Source organism: Polyodon spathula, chromosome 4 (assembly GCF_017654505.1).
Source record: "Polyodon spathula isolate WHYD16114869_AA chromosome 4, ASM1765450v1, whole genome shotgun sequence".
Classification (NCBI taxonomy): Eukaryota; Metazoa; Chordata; class Actinopteri; order Acipenseriformes; family Polyodontidae; genus Polyodon; species Polyodon spathula.
This window is the reverse complement of record NC_054537.1, coordinates 1,157,361-1,176,305: the sequence shown is the minus strand read 5'-3', so window position 1 is coordinate 1,176,305 and position 18,945 is coordinate 1,157,361. Positions and strand designations below refer to the sequence as shown.

The following is an 18,945-nucleotide window of genomic DNA, read 5'->3' as shown; positions in this document are numbered from 1 at the left end:
AATTTTCCAAGATTTTCAGTTACAGTGGTTCCATTTCACATGCACAACAAAACTACAGAAGCAATGGGTTGTTGTAATACATGTGCACACTGCTGAACTACAGAAGCAATGGGGTGTTGTAATACATGTGCACACTGCTGAACTACAGAAGCAATGGGGTGTTGTAATACATGTGCACACTGCTGAACTACAGAAGCAATGGGGTGTTGTAATACATGTGCACACTGCTGAACTACAGAAGCAATGGGGTGTTGTAATACATGTGCACACTGCTGAACTACAGGAGCAATGGGGTGCTCTAATACATGTGCACACTGCTGAACTACAGAAGCAATGGGGTGTTGTAATACATGTGCATACTGCTGTAGTTCTGAACAGCCTACATTCATTTCCAGTTCAGCATGCTGGATGCAATGCAACACAGGTTTGATCCTGTCCCCAGAGCTCAGGACACTTCAATAGACTTCACAGTGGGGTGGCACTTTGTGCAGCTTATTCCACAGAATGCATACAATACCGTACCAAGGTACCAGACAGTCTCAGCCCTCCTCCCTTGCTGCAGCACTGTACCCTCACACATGTTGAGCACTAAATCTGCACTCACAGTGACAGCGAGGTGGCTTCATTTCAGCGCTGCACCCCTTCGCTACAGTGTGATCTCAGACTGCCACAAGTAGCTCCACATGTTGCACTCTGACTTGTTTATTGTGACAGCATGTTTTATTTTTCTAATTTTACTTTTGTAACAGTATTTCACAACCTTGATACTGGTATATTAGCATTTCAGAGTTGACAGGGCCTTGTTTTAATATATATAAAATAGTGCAGCATTATTATTATTATTATTATTATTATTATTATTATTATTAAGCGTCCTGAATGTTTCTGCCTTTGCTCTCCTGTTTATATTTTGCACACACACGTCCCATGCCTGTTATTTTAAAGGCTTGCTGTGTGTCTGAGAAGCTTGGGATCACTTCCTTTTCTCCATCCTGTTATGCTCTTTGTATCTGGTTTCATGTGACTTCTTCCATGGGACGGGGATGGGGGCTGTTGAGAATCGAGTCTGCGCATTATTGTACTCAACTCTCTGGTTTGTTCATTTTCTTATGTTCACTTATCTACACTTGATCTGTGTTTAATTTTATTAAAATAGTTCTATGCATTCCAGGTACTGGAAGTCCAGTTCTGTAAAAACAGCTCTCTCAAGAAGTAATTTTCTGTATGAAGCGTTGCATTACTGCCTCGTGTGTTCTTGCTGGAGTATCTACAGTATTGTTTTGCCAAGTATTTACTCTCCTGACAGCTTACTCAGTTGACACTAATTAGTTTAATTAGCACAATATTTAGGTCTCCCAACCAAACTGTAGTTTAAAAAAACAATACGTTCCATGTTATTTGTAGTTATATGTTTTTTAAGCATCAGATCTATGCAATACGTTCCATGTTTTTTGTAGTTATATATGTTCTTCAAACATCAGACCTATGCAATTGTTCCTGGTAACTAATATGAGGCCCTGTTTGGTTTTTAAATAATACAAAAATAAAACATAATTTTGAAACTAGCCAAATAAAGCAAGCTTGAATGCTGAGAGAGTCATTTATGGTTGCTTGTTTTCTTCTAGTCGTGTTGAAACTGAAAATGTATTTCTGTTTCATGAAACTGAAATTTCAAGCCTCTAATCTAGCTGTGGTTCTGAAATGAGGAGGTCAGTGATTGGGGGAAACACCAGCGGCAGTCATCTGTAGAACGGCTGTTAGGCGACGATCCACCTGTGCAGTTCAGTAGCTGCATTTACTTCGTTCTGGGACCTTCAATGTTAAGAAAAATTCGGCTAGTCTTATTCTAACATTGAATCAGACTGATCAGCTCCACTGATCATGAATCCCAGACTCTAGTTCAATACAGCCTACATCAGTGGCTCCCAAACCAGGCCCAGTGTGTGTCTGCTGGTTTTCATATCAACTGAGCTCTCAGTTACTGAACGAGACCCTTCATTGAACTGCTTTATTAGATTTTTTTAAAAAATTTTTTATCGTTTTTCAGCTCTTGTCAGTTCCATATTTCAAGTTAGCTGTAACATTTTGAAGCAACTTGACCTCTGCTACTGTTTAAGAGCTGAACACAATTAAAAAGGTCTAATTAAGAAAGTGACCAGTTCAATTAAGTGTCTAGTAAGCAATTGAGAGGTCAGTTTGAATGAAAACTAGCAGAAACAGGGGGTCCTCAGGATTGGGGTTGGGAACCACTGGGCTATATATTTGCATGAAGCAGGAATGGTCAAAGCCAGACCCTCCACTTCTGGTCTTGATTCCAGCCCTGCTCTCAATTGTTTAATAGAACCAATGAAACCTCCACCCAGCCCCTGCAGTAGTTAATGCTCTCATTGAATCTGTAAAACTTGGAGTGGATTAGTCTTCCAGGACCGTGACTGGACCCCTGGTATAAAGTAAAGCCAGTGCTCTTTGTAGGTTCAAACAGGAAGGTACTCGACCCTACCTTAGCTAGAGCCCTGAAAGCTCATACTTGTTTTGAGCAAACATTCTTCTCTGTCTACACGAGCAACAACATCCTTCTGCTTGCTTTTGGTATTTCTAAGAGATGATATTGTGAGTATTCAATGTTATTGACACAACCTGACTCGTGGTTAAGTATACTCTGTCCTACCAACACCCCTCTCTTCTTAAACAGGGTCACAAACTACTCAAGTGACACACAACTCTGCCCTCAAGACCCAGTCCAGTCCTGGTCTTTATTCCAACCCTGTACTAAATTACTTAATTGCCTCTCAACAGCTTGGAACCACATTAGAACCTGCTTGGAAGTAAAAACCTAGAGTGGACTAGATCTCGAGGGGCAGAGTTGAGTACTACTGAACTACTCAAAGCCGGGATGGAAGAAAGACTCCCACTGCATAGCAGCCTGATCCATTCCTGGTTTACTTTGAGTTTAATAAGACATACCGAGCCTGGGAAACAGCTCTGCAATCCAAGTCTTGTTTCTATCCCCGCAGACCAGTAATGAAATACTCCAGTTCTGGTAAAAGCCATTAAAACACACACATATAGCAATTTCCAACAATCATTTTTTTTATTTAAAGTAATAGAGATGTCTTCATATTACTTGGATGAAATGAGCAGCGTTTATAAAACAGAATGCATTCTTTACAAGGAATGTAAAAAATAGTTTCTGTTTTTTTTGCTGCTCTGCAGTACCTTTTTAAGCAAATTATAACAAAAAGAAATATTTACAATATATAAAAAGGCAGAAATAAGGTAATTGTGAAATAAACAGCTCCAAGATCAACACAAAACAATAAAATCAGAATTGGATCACATTAATAAATATCCAGGTTTTCTTCAGAAGCATTTTTTTTTTTTACAGAACCTGGTGCCCTCTTGTTGGCACAAACACAAAAAACCTAATAAATTCTACAAAAGCGAGGCAGCAAAGCAGTCGTACCTGCAGCAGATCATACTGCAGATCGGCTCTGTGCAGAGATCCCTAGGAATGAGCGACTAACAGCACATGCAAGAGCCAGCATATACTGAATGCCTGTCAAATACAAAGCCTTTTGTAAATGGAATTTAGTACCGTTTGGATATGTAGTAGTGCCTCAGCAGTTTGAACAGTCCACTGTATACAGTAACTTCTGACTGTTTAGGGACAGGACAGAGATTATCATTCTTCAACTGCTTATTGATAGTAAAAACTACAAAATAGACACCAGATCACTGGATTGTAAACCCTGCAATATATGCATCAAAGTGTTGCAATGCCTTAAGATTTTTAAAAAATGTTTGCATATATTTTTGTTCTGAGAATTGCCAAATCAATAAGCCTGTTGAGGGTAACATGGCCACGGTGCAAAATCTTTTGCCCCAACCTTACACTGAAGAATGAAGCACTGGTGTTGATGCAGTTCACAAAACAAACTTTTAAAAATACATGAATCCTTCCTGACAGTCACATAGAGGTTAAATGCTTGACAACAACAACCTTCATTACTATCAAATAAAATAGTTTATTATATATTACAAATCTTTCAGAATTTGCAAAATAGTTTATTTTCATTTATTTTTTTAGCACAAAAGGTATTTTAAAAAGACAAATGTGATTCCTTCTAAAATAGTCTGATTTTCTTAATACAGGTTAATTTTGATTCTATATGCAATTTATTTATAAAAATTCTGAATATTTGACACATTGTACATGAAGCACAAATCGACCCCTATAACTCAACATTTTACTTTGCATTTTGAAAAGTAAAATGACCAAGAACCAATTGCACAGTCCCACAGTAAACAGAGCCCCCTGGATTGTGCGGGCTGCTGTAGATGGTTCCTCTGCATAACAGGCACAAGACTGGGCCACCCTGGACAGAGACCAAAGCACTAATTAAATAAATTAGAACCCAATAATTTAAATCCAAATGTACTAAAACAATGCGACAAACATTTATAATTTCCCGGTTTCTCACTAAAACACCCCCCGGTCAACTCGATGGGCGTCTCATATGCCTCCCCATCCAAGATTAGTTTTTCTGAGATCAGATTCCACAGAAGCTAGACCGGTAAGTTTCATTAAAGAAAGGTAAATGGTTGAGGAAAGCAGTGTTTAGTTTTGGGACGGTGCTACTAAAAAACAAGATTGCACTTTCAAAAAGCCCACCTAACAAAGCCTCAGAGCCTCCGTTCTTCTGAATAAATACAGAGAAGTTGCATAAAATAAATTAGAAGATGTAATACTTGAGGTATTACAGATTATAGTTTGTTACACACGTGAAGTTTCAAAGCATTATGCTTGTAATAAATAGAAATGTTCATATTAATGATTGCTGTAACTCAGAGCAGTGCTGTACACAAACACCACAACTCCAAAACACATGTGCTGCTCCAGAGTATCTCAACACATCAAAGGAAATGCGAGTACCATGCGACAGGTTTCGTGTTGTTAAAATAGAGCTCAATGTTTGCCAGGGGTAAAGTATCTGAAATGGCATGATAGTGAAGCTGCCCAAACAGCAGCTCTACTGTTCATCTTTATAGCGGCTTTTAAAAAGCACCAGGTAACAAAACCAGCAGCCGCGGTGAACACAGCAAATGGCTCTAGCAATAGAGAATCGCACACAGCTATCACAGCATTTGAGATTTTTTTGTAAGCCGCTATAAGGACAGCGGTGCCCCGATTAACATTAAACCCAAGGAGAAGTCTGTGGTTGCACTTAATATTCCTTCTTAAGATGCCTTTTAGATGCACTCTGAATGCAAGTTTAGGACAAAATATAATAATAATAATAATAATAATAATAATAATATAATAATAATAATAATAATAATAATAATAATAATAATGTTTCTTGAAATAAAATACTAGCAACAAAATGAAAAATTAAACATTATATACACACATGGCAGCTTTTACAACAAATGCACTCAGAACTTGACTAAAGAGTCATTGTAAAAAAAAACAAAATCTCCCAGCCTTCTGAGATTTATCTGCAGCCCTTGGGTTACAGAAAAGGCCAGAGAGCTTGAGTAGAATGTGTGTTAGCTGCCAGTTTGCACAGTTTGATTCGTACTACATTTTTTGGAGGCTAAATAAGAAATATCTTTACACATTTAAAAAAAAAAAAAATCACAGCTTTCTTAAAATCAATCAAGTCTTCCAATAAAATGTCAAATGTAAAAAACCCCATATATACAGTCCTTATTAAAGGAGTTTCTCTTTAGAAATGGTTTTTGTAAAGATTGAAACTGCATCGTGTTTTACACCATCACAGATTCCATTACTGACGACTTGATGGCTTCTTCAAGGAGCTGATTGTCTGTGAAAGCAGCAGGGGGTTCTGGGACAGGTTCCGACACACCAATCAGAGACTCCAAAAAGCACGTGCCGGGGTCCCCGTTTTGGGGGAAGCTGGGGAGCTGGAACTGAAGAAAGCTGTCCAGATTCTCATATTCCTTCAAGGAGTTATAAAGAGAACCAGGGCTATAGTCCGGAAATCCATGGAAGAACTCGAAATCCGAGTCCGAAGACAGGCTGAGGTCCATGTAGCTCGGAGACGAATGATCGATCGAAGGGGACGGGGTGCTGGGGAATGCCTGGCTTGAGCCACTGCTGTGGAACATCGTAGTGTCTTGGTTGGCGTTTTCATCCAAGCACTCTGAAATGCTGGACATGTGCCCACACACATGTCTGCTACTGCTGTCCCCACCATTCGTGTTGCGTTGGGGGTCCTCGACAATGTTATCATTAAAGAAGTCCAAGGTGTTGAAGCAGCCAAAGTTCACCTGTCGCCGACAGTCACAGCTGTCACCACTGCTGCTGCTACTGCAGTCCTCATTGTCACAGTCATTGAAGCTGAGAATCCTAGCCAGACCATTATCATCCACATCAGACTGTGGCTTGTCAGGCTGAGGATTGCTGCTGCCAGCACACAGCCCCGAGGAGTACTCGCTCTGGCTCGAGGAGCTGGAGGAGTCTGTCATGTCGCTGCTGCAGCTGTTCTCTCCGATAGGGTCCAGTTTGGCGCTAAAGTGAAAGTTGGGGCTGGCGGAAACAGCCCGGAGCTCCTCCTCCGACTGGAAAACAAAGGGGCTCAGCTGCTGCCTCCTCTCACACTGCTCCCCAGTGTCAGTGCTCTCCTCCAGCCACTGCCTCCTCTCACACTGCTCCCCGGTGTCAGTGCTCTCCTCCAGCCACTGCCTCCTCTCACACTGCTCCCCGGTGTCAGTGCTCTCCTCCAGCCACTGCCTCCTCTCACACTGCTCCCCGGTGTCAGTGCTCTCCTCCAGCCACTGCCTCCTCTCACACTGCTCCCCGGTGTCAGTGCTCTCCTCCAGCCACTGCCTCCTCTCACACTGCTCCCCGGTGTCAGTGCTCTCCTCCAGCCACTGCCTCCTCTCACACTGCTCCCCGGTGTCAGTGCTCTCCTCCAGCCACTGCCTCCTCTCACACTGCTCCCCGGTGTCAGTGCTCTCCTCCAGCCACTGCCTCCTCTCACACTGCTCCCCGGTGTCAGTGCTCTCCTCCAGCCACTGCCTCCTCTCACACTGCTCCCCGGTGTCAGTGCTCTCCTCCAGCCTCTTCTCCAGCTCCAGCTTCATGATGGTATGGATGTAGTGTGTCTGTACGCGGCTTGAGTTGAACTCAATCCGGCCCTGTGTGTTCCCACAGCCATCCTTTGTGCAGCCACAGGGAAATGAAGAATGATCCATCTGTGGGGAGAAAGCAAGAGACCACTGTTAGCACCAATTCCTTTTAAATACTGAAAAGTCTGTCGTTCTAGCTAACTAGCTAGAGGACACAGATGTCGTGTCCTCGGTTGTTTTTTGCATCATGAATGCTGATGCTCATGTAAAAGAGTCTGGTAAAGTACAAAATACTCCTTAATTTTCTCTGTTGGTTTGCTGTGTAACACAGATTTGGAGGTTGAATAGCGGAATGCCAGCTGTGGTTCCGACGCTGGTCCTAACAGAAGCCCTACCTGGCACTTGATCCCTGCCAGGCTGCAGCTGCATGTCTCGGGCTCGCAGAAGCCCTGGCAGTCGCAGCCGCAGTCCTCCCGGGAGAGCCTGATGGCGTGTAGCTCGCGCTTCTCCTCCTTGTCGATCTTCTTGACACCGGCAGCCTTCAGCAGCGCATGCCGTCTCTTGGATGGATAGGGGTGGAGGAAGAAGCCACCCTCAAAGTCCACTCCGCTAACGTCAATGTCATCTTCAGACACATCATCCAGCGTCAGCTGGGCCGCCTCTTTGGACTGCGCAGCACCATTTTTAATTAGCTGTAAAACAAAAAGCAGTGTGTCAAGAGTGTGGCAATGCAACTGTTAATTACTACTGTGTGACTCAAAGAACACGTAAAAAAAGAGCAGCCTGCAGGAAGAAGACTGCCTTGTTTGCCACCACTCTGAGCAGCAAACGAACAGTAACCACGCCTCAGTGATGTACCTCTTGCTTAAGGACTTCCAGTTTCTCCTCCCGGAGACGATCCTTGAGCTTCTCTCGGCGGAGGTGCTGCTGCTCCTGTGCAAACTCAGACAGCGTGTACCGCCTGCAGGCGCTGTGCTGCCTGCCCATGCCCAGGGTGCAGCCCCCCCTGCTGGCCACGCTGGTGAAGCCCTGGCAGCGCGGGAAGAAGAACACAGTGACCTGGTCGAATTGCACGTTGTTTCTCCGGATCCGCTTGGCTCTCTTCAAGATTGATGTAGCTGAAAAGAGTGGGGGGGAAGCTGAGAGTTAAAAAACACTGCCACAAAGAACACACATTCACAGATCAACAGCGTGAAACACCCCGCCACAAAGAACACACATTCACAGATCAACAGCGTGAAACACCCCGCCACAAAGAACACACATTCACAGATCAACAGCGTGAAACACACCGCCACAAAGAACACACATTCACAGATCAACAGCGTGAAACACACCGCCACAAAGAACACACATTCACAGATCAAGTGTTTACATACATACATTAAGGCTATGAAAAGTTAAAGGGGGAGATTCTGAAAGCTATTTACACCTGAATCTAACACAATGCAAAAACCCCCCCCAAAAAACCCTATGAAGAAATGTAATACTTCATTCACGCCCCTGAATTAAAAGTTGTAGTTCAGTGTGTATTGATGATATTCTCTGCACAAGGCAAGTCATGGCTATGTTTTAACTGAATATACATCTGTTTTGTTATCGGTAATAAATTAGCTATGTTATGACTAGTAAAGTGTGGAATGTTTTACTAGGCAGTCATCCAAGGTAACTGGAAGAGCCATTTTAAGGCGTGGGGTGGGGGTGTGGCTGAAACAGCTCAGACACTCACTCATGTTTCTCTCTATCCATCTAATAAACACAGCCGTCCTGCCGGCCCTCCCTTTAGCAAATAGCAGTGCCACGGTACTTCCCAGGGCACGCCACCAGATGGAGCAATAGCTGTTTGGTCAGGCAGAATATTGCTGAAGTTTTATAATCACGCACAGACCAAGCAAGATTTTTGTGTTGCTTTGAAGAAGTCCATTAAACAACGGAAGCACAATAATGAGTGCGGCTCCAAACAGAACAGAATTTGCTTTGTTAATGGCAAGCTGCCACTCTTGTGTGGCGGAATAAGTAAATGTGTTTTATTCCCCTCCCCCCTCACTTGCTCATACATTTCCTGCGTGCGTACAACACGGGTAAGTAACTACATTCCCATGTTTGCTGCAAGGTGTTAAGACTGCGAGACTTGCATATACAGAACGCTGTTCAAGCGGGGCTGTGTCTGCTGCACTGCCTGCTACAGAAACCGCGTCTCACACTGGAAATAACTCCAGGAAACAGGCAAAGAAAATGAACTGAGCTGGTGGTTTCATGCAACCAAGCTCTGAACCTGCACACTCGCTACATGAAAAGCTTTCAAAGCCAGGCCAGCCACACCTGCTTCAATACTAGGCTGCGGTTTTCCTTTTACAGGGATGGGGGTTATAGTCACCTTATTTCTTACTTGCTTGCTTTCAGTGACCTAAACCACTAAGATATTTACCTTTGTTATACCAAACTACCAGCTGAACCTCCCCCGCTTCACACACACAATGGCTGTTACACTTTCAACAAGACCACAAGGGGACTTGAACTAAAAGCACACAAAGCCTCAGTTTAATATTTCTAGGACACATCCCTATGTAAAAAACCCTGGTAAATGCAGAGTTAATGCAGTAAACCTGTAGCACAAATGTAGAGTCGTTCTGCAAACAGAGCCCCCCTCCCCTACACCTAAACACTTTCCAGTGAAAGCAAGGAGACCAAGCTGCACAACTTGAGCTGAATTGTAGCCTCTCCCATACTTGGCAGCCCAACTGGATGCCTGCCAGGAAGCCAGTCAGAGTGCATGGTGTTCTGTGTGCCAGCGCACGTCACTGCAGCGCCTCGCATGCTGGATTGCTGCCAAAGTGCTGGAGGACCGGGGCCAGGAACTGTCTGTCCTTCATCCCCGTCAGTCCTTTCTGCTCACGAGATCCGTGCAAGGGCTTTTGTGTAAACACTCGAAGAGATCAGCAGATGTTGAGGATTTATGATTTGCTAATAATGCCTGGCCTCTGTTCATTTATTATTGCTCCTGTTGTATTATTTTTTGTTTCATATCAGGGGCAGCTGCATTTAAAGAATTGCCCCGAAAATCTGCAAACAAGACACTGAATGAGGTTTCTAAAGTTTTCAATAGAAAGAATGCTGTATCCTCGTTACTGTGTGTTTTCATGTGTTAGGAATTTGTTCTCTTCCAGCATATTGTTTGGTTTGCAACTGAATTTCCAGTTGGAAGAGAAGGTTAAAGCAAGGTTAAAGATACCCCCTGAATGCAGACACACTTACTGGAGAAATGAGCTGGAAAGGCGCTGGGATTGTGGGGCCTGGAGTCCAGGGTCTCGGGGGAGGAGCTCTCCCCGTCCGACTCCCATCCTGAGGAGGAAGAGGGGGAGGAGGAAGAGTAGCAAGGGTCCTCATCCACCTTGTCCAGCTTTCTCTTGAGTACCCCGCTCATGGTTGATGTGAGCTACTCGGTCAATCTGCTGGGACAAAGAGGAGAAGGAACAGGTAAGGGAGTGAAAACCACTGGACACATCCCAGAAGCAGCAGACATAGTCAGCAGAGGCCAGGGATTTATTAATATAATGAGACAGAGATTTCATTATGAATAGCATTAATCACGAATAGCCACTAAAGCCTGTACTCACACAGCACTCATGTTGGACCCATGTTGTTAGCTGTTTACCAGTCTCTTAATAAGCTACAGTTAGTCCTGCTCATTCATTATCAAAGAAGCAAACGCCAGTTTCCACAGAGTGCGGACTGCTGGCTTCCACTACCAGAGGAGCTCCCTAGAGAACAGCAGCCAGAGCCTGTTATTGAATGAAGCATCAAGAACACATGCATCAGAGTCACAAACACAAGCGACGAGAAGGCATGTCAAAACAGGAGCTCGAAATACACAAGGGAGTCAGGTAGATTTAAACAGGTACCTTTGAGACCCCCTTTCAAATCAGACTGAACAGGAGAAACACACTGGAATGCAAAACCCATTCAGAAATAAGAGAGAGACATGCAGCAGCAGGTATTGATGTTTGAATTACAGAGATATAGATATAAACCGTGAACAAACCACAAACCCTACTGTACCTTAGTACCAAGGCAGGGTTACCTGGGGGTCAAGAGATCCCATTACTGTACAAGCCTGCCCTTTGTGACCCTCTGGGGTTGGTCAACTGAGCTGGAAATCCAAAGCAAACAACACTGCACAGGGGATTTGGGTACTAACAGAATCCCTTGCATACAAATAGGCAGGTCATTCAAAATTAAATACAATTAAAGTAATGCCACAAAATCAGCACTTTTACATTTAGATTGCTAATTCAAACAGTCCAATCCTGGAAACACAGCATAACTTTCAGCTTGATGGGCATGTACTGCACACACACCATCCTTTATCAAGTGTAATTCTCTCTCTCTCTCTCTCTCTCTCTCAATACAAACCAAGCAGGACTACAGAGTCGTGAAACATGGTGCGGACATAGTTGGGCAGTATCGAAAGTAAATAAAATATGTATTTTAATTACATTTGTATTTTGTAATTTGTAATGCAAATGCCAATTTAGAAGTATTTTGTAACAAAAATACATTTCCTGAGTATTTTGTAATTTCAAAATACATTTTCAGTAATAGTTTAAATATTAGGCTTCAGCTGTATAAAACTAAATTACAGTGATCGCGTATTCGATTTAATTTTTTTTTTTAAATGCACATGTATGCACCAGTTCATCTTGAGAGTAACTTTAAATCAACAATAATGCGCTGGCTGCCACGCTGTCTTTCTGGAGACAGCAGAAGACTCCATCAACTAACACTTCAGGCTGCTGAAGAGCTGGGTCTTGCATCAGAATCTTCTAGCGGGAGACCCCTTGAAGAGGAAGAAGATGACTGCTTTTGTTTTTATGGATAGCAAAGTACTCCCTCAACAACAAGCAACAAAGCTGAGCTGAAGATTCTTCATTTTCTTGCATCTTTAGAGCAATACCCTTTCCTAAAGGTGGTGTTTATACACTTTAATACCATTCTTCCTTCCTCTGCTCCTGTTGAGCGGCTCTTCTCTTGTCGTCTTGATTTTCAGCCCCCGAGAAACCTCGGCTGATGGATGACCTCTGGCAGAAACTTGTTTGCTGAAGCAGAACTGATAGAGAACTATACAGTGCCACACGTCAGTCTAGCACATCAATGTGTACTGAAAACTACACTAATGTTATACATTAAATAAATGCTGTTTGAATATTCAAAGGTTTTTCCTTGCTATAGAATTACTCCCCCTACCCCTCTGCAAAAAAAATAAGTTCTAAAACTTTCTGGTGTTGAAAATTGTTATCTATTTTAAAACTGCATCTTGACAACAAAAAAAACAAAGGTGCTTGAAAAAGTAACTGTCTCTGAAGAGTCACTCCAAAATGTTCAGATTCAGGCCTTACTATCTCAAATAAATAATCTGTTTTGGTTATTAAATGTATTTTGTAATTTCAAATTGTATTTTCCAATACAATTGTATTTTGCATTGAAAATACAGGGATTCCAAAGTAATTTGTATTTTGATACATTGTTTTCTGAGCATTTTGTATTGAAAATACATTTCCTGAGTATTTTGCTCAACCCTGCGTGTGCAGAGGAAAGCTTCTTTAAACTCTCCATCACAAGAAGGGCTGCTCCTGTCAGGAAGGGGGTGGAGAGCCAGCACTGCATCACAGCTGACGCGCTGTACTGTAACTGTGAGCCAGCATGACTCAGGGAGAGCGTAAGGGACCATCTATTACGGCAATAAAGCACCACTGCCTACAAATTCCTGGCAAAAGGCTGGTGGTTCGAAGTCAGCTGCAGATTACACACAGAGCAGCGTGTGGGAGTGAATGACGAGCGACACCTTTATCCATGACGTGCTCCAGTGGGGGAGTTTCGGATGACTGCTTGGAATTAGTTCGTTTCACAGTTTACAGGGGAGATCAAACTTTCTCGTGGCTCCCAAAGTGTCACTCCCTCTTTCTTTCTCAGAAGAGGCTTGTTAAACACAGCTGACATACGCTGCAGACAAAGTGCCCCCAAAGGCAGCATTAGCTGCAGAGAAGCCCTTACTCTGAATTTCTTTCTAGAATGTGTGAGTGGGGGAGGTGCTAATCTGCTTCTTTCTGTCTCTCCAGCTTCTAATTCACTGACAGGTTGATCCTCTAAGTTGTCAGTTTCCTTCCTTTGATAATCAAATCACTCTCAAATGTATTAAGAAGAAACAGTTTGAAGCAGCACTCAATCCCTTGTGTACATTAAGGAGTTAATGCTGCACAAGTCATTTGAAACTTTATCCAGCAGGCCCCTTCCTCCCCGTGATTTTTTGCCATCCTTTGAAAGCTAGCCACACTGAGCTGTCTGCACGTTATGCAGTCAGCATTGATAAACAATTTAAATGGCCAGGACAAATTATAATTAAAGTATGCAAGAATGCATTTCAACCTGCACAGTACACGGTGTTGTCCACATGCCGTTGTTTTACGTAACTGAAAATCCTGTAATTAGGCATTATGAATGCACTAGGATTATAGACCTAAGCAATACTTTCTTAGCGTTATTTTCTTCTGATATTGCATACTTCTGTATTTGGATCATTCTGATTTCTGTTGCCCTTCACTGCTTCCCCAAGCTCAGTATACCAATATACTTCAGTTTCAACTAATTGTTTGCATATTTCAGAATATCATTTGTTGCAATAGCTTGTCTGCTTCCAATTTATTAAAAGCTTGGATGAGGCAGTTCTTTTTATTGCAACATTTGAGATTGTTCTGCTTGACCGGAGACCATGCCAATCCATTTAATTCTGAACAGGTGGACAGACACCAAACTTGGCTTCTCTCCATAGGTTTCAGCACTTAGAAGACAACTGGCCACCTGTTTTAGCAATGCAGGTCTACCACGTAACACTACTATACTATTACAGTGAGAAATCCCTTCAATTACATTATGGCAAATATATATACTTAATGCACATCATTATTAACCTAAATGCTCCATGCACATTTTGCTTTCAAACCTGAGCAAGAAAAGAAACTGCTCAATTTGACACATTCAGTTAGGTCTGGTGTCAAACAAAGTTCACACGCCTATTTAACATGCAAGCACACACATGATCAGCCCAAGTAACTGCACCATGGGGCAAACACTTCCAAACGACAGCCAAGAGAAAGGGTCCCTGGAGAGGATGGGAAGCGCGACTCCGCTGTTTAACACACGCTCACAGTTCTTTAACTATGCATTCTAGACTGGATTTAGTTATTTTGCTTGGCTGCTGGAATGGGAATGCATTTAAAAATGCTCTTCGTCAGCAGCACTATACAATTATTGGTGTTTGTTTCTAGATCTATCTATATCGCCCATTTCTAAATCTATCAATAATTTTTTTCAGAATATTTAATCTGCGCAACTTTATAAATCTGTCTCGAAACCTTGGCTGTCACTTTCTCTGTGTTCTGCCAGGGAAGGTAAATAAAGAGGGGCACAAAGGTTAAAAAGGAAAGTACATTTATTTGCAGTAATCTCCAGCCCCCTGGTCACCACGGGAAACGTGTTTCACCTGTTGCCTGGCGCCCCGAGAGAAGCGGGTTTGAGCAGAGTGGTGGGAAGCCTGAGCCGGGTCACCCCGAGTGCTCACCTGTTCTTCTCCACACCTGCTCCTGAAGGGAAGCCGGCACCTTGAAACAAACCTTCCTGTCAATCCATTTCCATGGCAGGGGAAGACATGCAGGCTAAACTGAAGCGCTGTGTCCTGGGTGTTCACCTGGCAACGTGTGCCAATAGCCTGACCTGCGGCTGTTTCATGCAAACTACCTGGGGGAAAACGGGACTGATCTGCATGGCAAACAGCGAGAGAAAAAAAATAATACAAATAAGCTTCATTCTGTTTTGCACGGTTTTGGTGATGGGGTTTCCATGCCGCATTGACCAATGCAGGAAAACATTCCGATTAATAATGGAAACACATGTTTTTTAGCGCAAATCATAATACATTTCCCTTGGGTGAAAAACACATGGCAGAGTTTTTTTTACAGTTTACTGTGTGTCCTGCTGCCAGTTACACACTGTACCTTTCCAGTAACACGTTAAACAGGACACGACCCGTCGTCTCTCTGCAATAGTACAATGCGTTTTTTGTTTTTTTTAATGGCTCAGATTTTCATTCTAACAAGAGACATGACAGGTAGTCCAAGAACACTAGAAATAAAATACATTATTATTATTATACCAAAACGATACTACAGCTGGAGGACTTTGCGAATAAATATTAGTGTCCAAGTGTTGCAGGACTTGGAAAATAAAAAGCTACTTTTAAGTAGTAGAATGAAAATGATTTCTGAGAGACCAGCTTCATGTAAATAATTATTTGTACTGTGGGAGAGGTTACACATACTGTAGATTTACAGTGCCATAGCAGACCAATAGAACAGTACCTCCACCTTTCTAAACTAAGGGTTCTACACTGCCACTTTGTGGCACACCAGCAGCAATGGGAACAGCTCTCCCTGAGTAACCTGGACCCCTCCACAAAACTACAATGCTTCCAGGCTACATTCTGCCAAGAGACATTCTGTTCCTTGGCTCCAGCTCCTTACTCATTCATTCCAAGCAGGGAAAAAATAAAGCTTTTAAAAGCCAATAAAGAACGATGGATCAAACCCACAGGAATTCCACTCTGGCACCACAACTCCCACTGTCCTGGGGATTACACGACAAATATTTAACACAGATGTGCTCCTCCCCTCTCTCCGAGCTCTGCTGCCGATCCCCTGGAAAAGGAATTCAGGGCTGATATTTCCCAGTGCAACACCATTTTTGGTGCTCCTTAAGAATTCTGCAACTCTGTGGGAATTAATGGAATCTGAGCGAGCACAAGGGTCATTCCATGCCTGGGTTGTGCAGCTACAGTGTGCAAGGTGTTACTTTCTTTGTTCCAGCTAATATTTCAAAAACAACAATTTCAAGAGTTTTCTAATTAACATATTTACTCCCCCCCCCCGAAAACAGAACTTCTGACAGGTCTTTGAAGGCCCTCGCTTGCCTTTTGTTTTTAGCTACATTCTATTGATAAGATGAACAACACCCTTGTACATCCTGATAAAGGGGACTATTCATTTGATAGGTGTAGGCTTCCTAGACCAATCAAGTTTCATCAATACAGGTTATGCAAACTTGTCAGATCTGCATCTTTGAGGAGAACGCACAAGCAGCACATCAATGACCTGCACAGTGCTGCTTCCTTCTGCACTGTACTCCACAGGGCAGGGATTACCCCTTTCAAAGACCCTGTGAGAATTTTAAGAGAGGACTTTCCCAGGGTGACTCTGCTAAAGGGGACACTTGAGACCTTTGTAAAACTCTCAAGCCAAGTAATAAAGGCACAGGCGTGAGCACATGAGCAGGAGGTGACAAAGGATTCAGTGGAAGTGCTAATTAAGCTGTTCTGATGAAGTCACAGAGTAATATTTACCATTGTAAAACAAGTCCCCACCTCCCTCCCATCCGTGCTGTTCACAGTATCTAGTTGCATCAAGCTGGCACTTCACTGAAGGTAGTCATAGTAAAAGTGTGGCGTTGCACACTGGGCTAGCAGGCTATTTCAGCTCAGTGTGACAGAACATGTACCTCCTGGTCAGTAGAACATGCATGCTTCAAGAGGCCCTGACGGTTCCCATGCAGGGGTGCTTGGGGGGAGGCTGTCTGGGGCGCGCTGGGGTCAAACCCCTCTACCACTCCCCTCTGTTCACACAAGCCCTGTGGGATGTTCACTGTGCATACAACAGATGGGGCTGCTCTTTCCCATTCCTGCTTCAGCCCAGCAGAAATCAGGCAGCCAGTCAGGCAGAGCGCAGCCTCTTAGCAGATTCGTTTAATGACCCCCAACACTAAACGTGACACCGCAGAGCCTAAAAGACAGAGCCGCTTATACCGACGGGAGCCTTCGTGACGTCACTCCCTGTACACACAATGTCTCCAGACATGTATTGTAGACTAACCAGCCACATCACTAAACACAATCTTGCAAGAAACAAGATGTTTTAAAGGATTTTTTTTAAAAATCAATACATTCTGTATGTGTGTATCAAAGCAGCTGAAATACTGTACTACAGCGTACCGTGGAATTATTTTTTAAACCGAAAACACGAAATTTCCTTTTGGTCATTATGAGGAACAATACCACACATTAGTGATTTTCCAGGGGTATTTTGCATCGCTCTTGCTGTATCACTGTGTGTATGGGAAAGACAATATGCTCACCACGAACTAACGAAGGAGATGGCTCAGCGTGCATCCTACATTCAGAGTTCATTACTCCCCACGGCTTCATTAGCTTCTTCTGAACTGCCCGTTTAAAGATCGCCTGGAGTCTCTAAGAAATGACTCGCTCTCCGATTGATCCAGTCATTTAAGAAGAGTATAGTGAACACACAACCTCAAGACGACAAACCTCATTGAACATCGCATTACAGCTATTTATGTAGCGTTAAAGACAACAGATAAACCTACTCGTCCATTAACACGGGTATGCAGGACCATTGAAAATGTCATGTCACAGCTGCTGTGTAGGACAGTCAGTTCTGTAACAGTGGACACCGATACACAGGCATGATCGCGTTAGCCTATAAATCAACAGCCTGCAACAGGGTCAGGTGGCATATTACCCCAATTAGCAGAGCAAAACGCCACACAATGTATGCGCTTGTTGCTTAGACCGCTGGTAGCAACCCATTACAGAACTATACCCCTCCCCGCGATGCACTAGACAACAATACTACAGTATTAGGAATGAGTCGCATTTCCCTCGCCGTGCCGCTTTCAAGACTATTGTTGGCTTTGGCAAACGTCTAGGCACTTTTTTCTACTGGTGTGCAGCGCACAGGCAGATACTGCTAACGTTAGCCATTTCTAAATAAAGCGAATCATTTTGCCCAGCGACTCATTAAAAAAAAAACAACAAAGTTATGGAAATAAGCATGCAGGAAAACGCCGTACGCAGATGAACACGTACATTTCTCAAATAACCCACACAATGTTACATCTGACACAGATGTCATTAAGAAGCGTACAAGCAAACGTGTACCTTCACCCCCCTGGCTGTATCAACCAGCCCGAACTTCCTTAACAAAACCGAACGAGCGCAGCTGCTTAGTGTTTTCCAGTCACACACGGCACAGAGCCTTCCAGCTATCTGGCAGTAGTCCAGAATCAAGGTCTTTAAACAGAAACTGAACGTTCAGTGTTAAAATTGCCGACAAGCGTAAAAATAAAGTTACTTACCAACAGTTTGCGTATCCGTCCACCATAAATGAAAGACAGCAAAAACCCTTTTTGTGTTTGCGAAACGAATCCCTCTGAAGCGAGCTTAGCCTTGCACAGTCTAGACTGCTGGTCGCTGTGTTTTTTGTTCGCCTCGGTCTGCCTGAAAGCGTCCCAGCCGACGCTGGCGTTGTCTGACTCATCTAGCTCAGCAGCACCTCCTTCTCGTCAGCGGAAAACTCCCTGGCCGAGTGACGCAGGCAGTGACACGGGGGAAGGGAGAGAGAAAGGCTGCCCACACCACTTCCTGCCTTCCGAGTACCGGCCCCAGCGCCAGCACACCCTGACAGCCAGTCAGCTGCATTGTCTCTCGTCTCCCCCCTGCCCAGGGACCTGTAAACACTGCCTGAGTGGGAATGCAAGAACGAACGGGGAGGGGGAGGGGAGAATGGATCAGTTCTGTCTGCTGCTGTCTTGCCTACACTAAAATCTTCCATACTAAAGTGTGTAACAGGGGGTGACTATCAAAGATCTTCATTACTGATTATCTAAGTCACCTATTGTACAAAAAGGCACTTGTTGTATATCCATTAAAGAAGTAAGACAGGTCAGTTC

The 18,945-nt window shown here is 43.5% G+C and overlaps 1 protein-coding gene across 3 annotated transcripts; it reads right to left on the bottom strand.

The window, feature by feature from the left end:
- Window positions 1–3,072: 3,072 nt before the first annotated feature.
- Window positions 3,073–18,547, bottom strand: LOC121314036 (cysteine/serine-rich nuclear protein 1-like). 3 transcript variants are annotated; one of them, XM_041246820.1, is made up of 5 exons: window positions 18,352–18,547; window positions 10,351–10,547; window positions 7,954–8,213; window positions 7,491–7,787; window positions 3,073–7,221 (listed from the first exon to the last, which is right to left on the bottom strand). In XM_041246820.1, the coding sequence occupies exons 2-5, from the start codon at window positions 10,517–10,519 to the stop codon at window positions 5,770–5,772; spliced, it is 2,178 nt and encodes a 725-aa protein (XP_041102754.1). In that variant the 5' UTR covers window positions 10,520–10,547; window positions 18,352–18,547; the 3' UTR covers window positions 3,073–5,769. The 3 variants fall into 3 exon arrangements, with proteins under 3 accessions (XP_041102754.1, XP_041102753.1, XP_041102755.1); XM_041246819.1 differs by having other exon boundaries at window positions 10,351–10,544; window positions 18,352–18,546; XM_041246821.1 differs by lacking the exon at window positions 18,352–18,547 and adding an exon at window positions 10,713–10,865 and having other exon boundaries at window positions 10,351–10,544.
- Window positions 18,548–18,945: the final 398 nt, after the last annotated feature.